This window comes from Lycium barbarum, chromosome 1 (assembly GCF_019175385.1).
Source record: "Lycium barbarum isolate Lr01 chromosome 1, ASM1917538v2, whole genome shotgun sequence".
NCBI classification, from domain to species: Eukaryota; Viridiplantae; Streptophyta; class Magnoliopsida; order Solanales; family Solanaceae; genus Lycium; species Lycium barbarum.
In genome coordinates this window covers 8,802,381-8,810,350 of record NC_083337.1, presented here as the reverse complement: position 1 = coordinate 8,810,350, position 7,970 = coordinate 8,802,381, and the positions used below count along the sequence as shown (strand labels likewise).

Sequence of the window (7,970 nt, the reverse complement as noted above, 5' to 3'; positions counted from 1 at the left end):
ACCATATACTACAAATTAAAGATAGATTATTCAAATGAGGTGTTACACTAAATTAGATTTGTCCAATGTGTAAAGTAGCTGATGAGAAAATTTCTCATTTGTCCTTTTCCTATGATGTTTCAAGTATTATCTGGCAGAAACTACTCCAATGTATGAACATTTCAAGAGAATCTATGTGTTGGGATGATGAACTGAAGTGATTAGAACAAATGACAAAGGACAAAACTCCTAAAGCAGTAATCCACAGAATGATGCTACTAGTAGCAGTGTACCATATTTGGAGAGAAAGGAATATGAGAGCATTTCAACACAAGAAATAGAAACTTAGTATTTTGATCAAGATGATCATCCAGAAAATTCATATCAAAGCTATCAATAGTGTCCACCTTGTTGGCTGGAGCAATAACACTTCTATTCAGTTTGAGCCTGTAGTGATTTACTTTGTTTTGTTGTTTAAGTTGTTTTTTTGAGCCTGAACTAATTTACTGGGACTATGTCCAGTAGTTAATTCTTTTTTATGTACTTAAACATTTCACTTTGTTAACAATACAAGTGTGTGTGTGTGCGTGTGTCATTATAGTTGATATTACTGTAACCGCATTGTCCATTACATACAACCTAACCACATGGCTATATATGGAAGAGTACATTTTTATGGTAAATAAAATAATTGATCACCAACTCCATTCTGTACAGAAAAAAAGTTTAATATTGACAGATCCAATATCAGTATGTCAGTTTTCTGCTTAACTATCTCAAACTATTACATCCTGTATAAAAAAATTAGTTTGTCAAATGTTTTAGCTAGCTCTTTATTGATCCTCCGTAACATACCTCTTGAACGATTTTCTTAACAATAATCTTTGGGTCTGTATGTTTGACTTGAACTATTCTTTGGTTCCTTTAAATCAATAGAAAGGTAAAAACAAGCGGTCATTGTCGAATGTATTAAAACATGTAGTGGAACCATGGAATTCAAATTGAGAGATCCAAAAGTCTTTTAGCGGGGCAAATAAACGGACTTACAAATTCGGATCCATTCTCGACCCGAATCCCAAAAATTCTCCTCCGCCGCGGTAACATTTCCTCCGGCAAGATCCAGCTTTTACCATTCAGTGAAAAAGCTAAAGTAGAAGGAAAGGAAAAAAAAAAAATGAAGGCTTCATTGGGGAATAATGCTACAAGGAAAAAGCTAGCAGATATTAGCAACATACCGGAAGAAATGCGATTCACTAGCCAAAATGAGAAGGCAGAACGTAGCTCAGTTTGTTCGAAAGAGTTCTTAGACAAGCTCCAGAAGGAGAATATGGCATTGATGAAGATTGTAGCAGAAAAAAACAAAATCATTGAATTAGCTGGAGCTGAGATACAGAAGATGAGAATTAATCTGCAACAAATGCAGAAAAAGAATCATGAGCTTGCGCAATCAAACAGTCAAATGCTTGCGGAATTAAATTCAGCTAAAGATAGGCTCAAAGCAGTACAGCATGAGCTCGGATGTAAAAATGGTTTAATTAAAGCTAAAAAGCTTGAAGCAGAGGAGATAGCAAAACAAAAAATGTACCAGCAGTTGAATGATGAGGTGAAACCCGTTAAGTGTGAAGAGGCGGCTGATTCATCTTTAGGAAATGGTGATAACGATAGACCTGCAAAATTCAAAAGGAAGCCTCAGTCAAAGAGTTTGGACTCTAATAAACAAGTTCAACCCCAGGATATGGCTGAAAATAAAAGGCCTTGTGTAAGACGACAATCTGCTCGGTTTAAACGTGAAGCACCTGAACATACAACAACAACAACATCTACATCTCAATCCCAAGCAACGAAGCATGATGAAAATTATTCTGAGGCAGAAGACAAATGCCCACCAATGGTTAATCTAGTCCAGCAAAATGGTTCTGACTTAGAAAGCAATCCTGCATTGAGGTTTGAACCTATAGAGTTTGGACGGTCATCTTTGAGTAGGCCACTCAGGCACGCAGCTAAAAAAGTTCAGTCTTACAAGGAAATTCCTGTGAACATAAAAATGCGCAGACCAGTTTGAACAACCATAATCTTTTTACTGACCTATTTGCTGTAGGAGCTATTGCTGAGTGATAAAATACTTAATGGCATCTTTTGTTAGGTTGTCTTTTGTAACTTCGATTGAACCTTTTCTCGGTTTAAACATGTCATGACAAGCGTATTTCGTGAGTAAATGCTTGTAATCAATATCTTGCCTACTGTATATACTGATTAAACGCATCGTCTACTGTGTTTGATAAGTGATGAATTAGCTTGACCCATTTACTTTATCTGATCATACCCTGACAAAAAAAAAAAAAAGCGGTCATTGTCATTCTCAGGGCGGCCATAGGGTGAAGCCTCTAAAGCAAGAGCTTTAGGACTCCAATTTTTGGGGCTCCATTTTGTACAAATATAATTACATAGCTTTTGTAAAAAAAAGTACTACTGCATTGTTCCATTGAAAAGAAAAGATAACTTTTTAGACATTTGATTTGACAAAAACAGGGCCCACATAAGCTTTTCCAACATGTATAGCGGAAGATGTGACAATGTAATTATTATTTTCTCTTTTACCGTTTCAATCAAAGATTGTGGCAGACCTTTTACTTCCTTTCTTGATTTTTACAAATATTATTCTTTCTTCTTTTTCTAATACAACGTAAACACTACAAACTTCACCTTCATTCACTTTCTTTGTTCCTCCAAAATATTTTCTTCTTTCAAATAATGGGGATTCTACAGACAATTAACAGTATGTAGAAAATAAGTGTTAGAGAAAACTAAGTATTATATGATCATCACAGAATTTGTAGTACACTTTATGATGATATTACAAATGAGGATGCTTAAATAATGCAAAAATGTCAAGAAGAAAATTGAGTTATCAACCTCAAACTTACTTTTTTAAAAAGTATGAATTAAAAAAGATAGATTGTCCGCCTAAAGTAATCTGAAATATTTTCCTCTTGTCCTCATCTTCAAATATGTCCAACATCACTTAATAGTTCATCACTTTTTCTTGGATTTATTAGATCTTGTTGAAGTTGTTAACATTGTCATATGATTCTGCTTTGCCAGTTGCATCGGTAGGTGTCTTGAAACAAAAGCCTCTGCCACCTTACCATCCCAACTATTTTTTTCTTAAGGATTCTTTTTGTTATTGCGTTGTTGCCTTGGAGAAATTCATTCTTGGAAGGCATTGAACGAAAAAAGAGTCAAACAAGTTGTTTATCTTTTCTTTGAGCATTTCATCGGCTATTGTGAGGCGGAGCCAAAATTTAAAATTTATGAATTCACTATTCTAAGTTCTTTTACGTTTAATTTAATTATTTACAAATATTCAATGAATTTCTTAAGACAAATATATGTGTTAGATCAAAGTTAGTGGATTCGGTCGAACCCATAATGTACACTATGTCACGATCCAAATCGCAAGTTGTGGTGGCACCTAAACTATCCCCCCGAGTAGGCGAACTAGATTCCCAAAATCTATTTAAATAAGTGAAAATTTTAAATAAGAATCAGTTATCAAATCTTAAATACTTCTCATAACTAGAAATATCCCAACATCCCCAAAATCTGGTCAAAGGGTACAAGAGCGCTAAACATAGTCTGAAAATACCCGAAGGCTACATACTGTCTATCGAATACAAAAATAGAATTAGATAAAGAGGGTCCTTCAGAGGCCACGAATGACCAAGTAGTTCACCCTGAATGACCGAAGGATGTCACCCTTGCGTATCAGCCACAGGGCGTAGAACTGGAGCCTGGATCGTACTCTGCACTCAACAAAAAGTGCAGCAAGAGTAGTATCAGTACAACACTAGTACCGGTAAGTATCATAAGCTGACAATTATTAGACAACGCATGAAGAAGTGGAAACTAACAAGTAGCACATAGAGCAACAGGTATAGTCATGTATCATATACAAGTAAAGTGTAAAGGAATCATTAAATCAACCCAGACATATATAGCTCACTATTTGATCAGTCAAGTATATGATGGATGAATGCAATGCAATAGTCACCTCTCTCACTCCACTCTCGTAAACACATGCTAAGGGCAATGCTTCAAAGCCATGACCCATGGGAGACCCGCGAAGTTCATGTACCAATCGTGCTCTCCGGCAGAAACCTCGGAGGCTATCAATCGCTCTCAATCTCCGGCAAAGACCTTAGAGTCTCTCTATCACTCTCAATCTCCGGCAAAGACCTCGGAGTCTCTCTGTCACTCTCAATCTCCGATAAAGACCTCGAAGTCTCTCAATCACTGACTTCACCATCAGGACAACATAAGAGTATTGTGGAATACCATGCATGATATCAGTCTCAATAATATCACCAACATACAATCAACAAGAACAAGTCATATTACTGTTCAAGATTTAATTATCAATATTACACTTCCCTTTCATGTGATGAGTGAGCTAGTATATGACAGATATCCAAGTAGGTGATAATCACATAAAATAACACATATGGCGACAAGCCCACATAACAGCTGACAGAACTAACATAATTGGAATTCACCTCCACTTCATGCCCGAAGTCCTATCATGCTATCCCTGTCACTTTCTACAATTACATATGATTCTCAGATCAGAGTCTAACTAAAGTAAGTCATAACCTACCTCAATGCCGAGCGGGTGCCACGAAATATCAAACAATGCCTTCCCTTTGCGTAGAGCCTTTGAACGATCAAAGTCTATCAAATATACGATCTACGTTAGAATACGAATCAAAGAATACTCATATTGCTATACTTATATTTGAAACTCAAAATCTAACCCCGAAAAGTGACCCTGGGCCAACAAGGGAAAAATTGGAATTTTATTGAAAAGTCATTTCACCCATAACCTAAGGGTGATATATGCAGAAAATTAGTCAATTTCATCCCTAAATTGACTCTCAAATCATTAATTCTCATTTCTTAAGATTAGGGCTAAAAACCATCAATTACCCCAAAAATCTTAACTTATAATAAAAATCTCACTTTCCACAACTCAAATACCATGAATTTAAAGGAGTTCATATAATCCAATACACCTATTATTCAATTTCATAACCCAATATGCCAAAATTAAAGTGCAATGTGATAGCATAAGAGAAATCCGAAAACCGAACAAAAGTGACGTAACAGAAACTTCAAACCATTAGCAATTATATAGAACCCATTAACAAATCATACATTTAATCATTTTTCCCAATGATTAGCTCATTATTACGTTCATCATTAGCCTATTATCCGTTCATAATCATTACCCAAATCATACTCCAATCTTTAGCACCATTATCTATTCATAATCATTACCCAAATCCTACTCCAATAATTAAAACCATTATCACCTAATAATTAAGCCTTATCAAATATGTATATGAAACATACCGAGAGCCTCTTCCACAAAAATGCTCTCTGTTGCTGCCTCCGTCAAGTTTTCTCCGGTCTTTTCTTCTTCTTTTTTCCGTGCCAAATGTATGTACATAAATTATATTTGAACCATAGGATACTAAGATGAATGGGTCATAAGAAGTGGTCTGGCCCAATAACTTATCTCAATAATTTCCCCAGTTCACTTATTCACTTAACCATTTTGCTTGCTTTAAAATTTATGCACTCCGTCAAATACTTTATTTACCAACTTATACCTTATATGGGTGCAAATAATAATTCTATGAATAAGCTATTCACACGCATTAAATAAATATATTTCAAAATAATCTGTAAATTTGAAACTCAAAAACTCGCCCCGAAAAGTGACCTCGGGCCCACAAGGGCAAAATTGAAATCTTATTGAAAAATCATTTCACCCATAACTTAAGGCTGATATATCCAGAAAATTAGTCAATTTCATTCCTAAATGGACTCTCAAATCATTAATTCTTATTTCTTAAGACTAGGGCTCAAAACCATCAATTACCCAAAAAATCGTAACTTATAATAAAAATCTCACTTTTCGCAACTCAAATACCATGAATTTAAAGGAGTTCATATAATCCAATACACCTATTATTCAATTTCATAAACCCAATATGCCAAAATTAAAGTGCAATGTGATAGCATAAGAGAAATCCGAAAATCGAATAAAGGTGACGTAACAGAAACTTCAAACCATTAGCAATTATATAGAACACATTAACCAATCATCAATTTAATCATTTTTCCCAATGATTATCTCATTATTACGTTTATCATTAGCCCATTATCCATTCATAATCATGACCCAAATCATATTCCAATCTTTAGCACCATTATCTATTCATAATCATTACCCAAATCGTACTCTAATGGTTAGCACCATTATTACCTAATAATTAAGCCTTATCAAATATGTATATGAAACATACTATGTATATGAAACATACTGGGTTCCTCTTCCACAAAAATGCTCTCTGTTGCCGCCTCCGTCAAGTTTTCTCCTTTTGTTTCTTCCTTTTTTTTATGCCAAATGTTATGTACATAAATTATATTTGAACCCTAGAATACAAAGATAAATGGGTCATAAGAAGTGGGTCTGGCCCAATAACTTATCTGAATAATTTCCCCAGTTCACTTAACCACTTTGCTTGCTTTAAAATTTACGCACTCCGTCAAATACTTTATTTACCAACTTATACCTTATATGGGTGCAAATAATATTCCTATGAATAAGCTACTCACACCCATTAAATAAATATATTACAAAATAATCCGTCAATTTGAAACTCAAAATCTCACCCCGAAAAGTGACCCCGGGCCCAAAAGGGCGAAATTGGAATTTTATTGAAAAATCATTTCACCCATAACCTAAGGGTGACATATCCAGAAAATTAGTCAATTTCATCACTAAATGGATTCTCAAATCATTAATTCTCATTTCTTAAGACTAGGGCTCAAAACCATCAATTACCCTAAAAATCTTAACTTAGAATAAAAACCTCACTTTCCACAACTCAAATACCATGATTTAAAGGAGTTCATATAATCCAATACACCTATTATTCAATTTCAAAAACCCAATATGCCAAAATTAAAGTGCAATGTGATAGCATAAGAGAAATCCAAAAATCGAACAAAAGTGACGTAACAGAAACTTCAAACCATTAGCAATTATATATAACCCATTAACCAATCATCCATTTAATCATTTTTCCCAATGATTAGCTTATTATTACGTTTATCATTAGACCATTATCCATTCATAATCATTACCCAAATCATACTCAAATCTTTAGCACCATTATCTATTCATAATCATTACCCAAATCATACTCCAATGATTAGCACCATTATCACCTAATAATTAAGCCTTATCAAATATGTATATGAAACATACCAGGTACCTCTTCCATAAAAATGCTCTCTGTTGCCGCCTCCCTCATGGTTTCTCCTTTCGTTTCTTCCTTTTTTTCATGCCAAATGTATGTACATAAATTATATTCAAACCCTAGGATACTAAGATGAATGGGTTGGGTCATAAGAAGTGGGTCTGGCCCAATAACTTATCTCAATAATTTCTCTAATGCACTTAACCACTTTGCTTGCTTTAAAATTTACGCACTCCGTCAAATACTTTATTTACCAACTTATACCTTATATGGGTGCAAATAATATTTTTATGAATAAGGTATTCACACACACATTAAATACATATATTCAAAAATAATCCGTCAATTTGAAACTCAAAAACTCACCCCGAAAATTGACCCCGAGCCCACAAGGGCAAAATTGGAAGTTTATTGAAAAATCATTTCTCCCATAACCTAAGGGTGATATATTCAGAAAATTAGTCAATTTCATCCCTAAATGGACTCTCAAATCATTAATTCTCATTTCTCAAGACTAGGGCTCAAAATCATCCATTACCCCAAAAATCTTAACTTATAATAAAAACCTCACTTTTCACAACTCAAATACTATGAATTTAAAGGAGTTCATATAATCCAATACACCTATTATTCAATTTCATAAACCCAATATGCCAAAATTAA

The 7,970-nt window shown here is 34.3% G+C and overlaps 1 protein-coding gene and 1 long non-coding RNA gene across 2 annotated transcripts; one reads left to right on the top strand and one right to left on the bottom strand.

The window, feature by feature from the left end:
* The first annotated feature begins 883 nt into the window (after nt 1-883).
* Nucleotides 884-2,316, top strand: LOC132631197 (SHUGOSHIN 2-like). The gene has a single exon (XM_060346792.1). The coding sequence runs from the start codon at nt 1,154-1,156 to the stop codon at nt 2,039-2,041; it is 888 nt and encodes a 295-aa protein (XP_060202775.1). The 5' UTR covers nt 884-1,153; the 3' UTR covers nt 2,042-2,316.
* A 1,179-nt stretch (nt 2,317-3,495) lies between these two features.
* On the bottom strand, nt 3,496-7,390 carry LOC132626860 (uncharacterized). The gene is made up of 3 exons (XR_009577693.1): nt 7,316-7,390; nt 4,634-4,707; nt 3,496-3,782 (listed from the first exon to the last, which is right to left on the bottom strand). It is a non-coding gene; the product is annotated as an uncharacterized LOC132626860 (long non-coding RNA).
* Nucleotides 7,391-7,970: the final 580 nt, after the last annotated feature.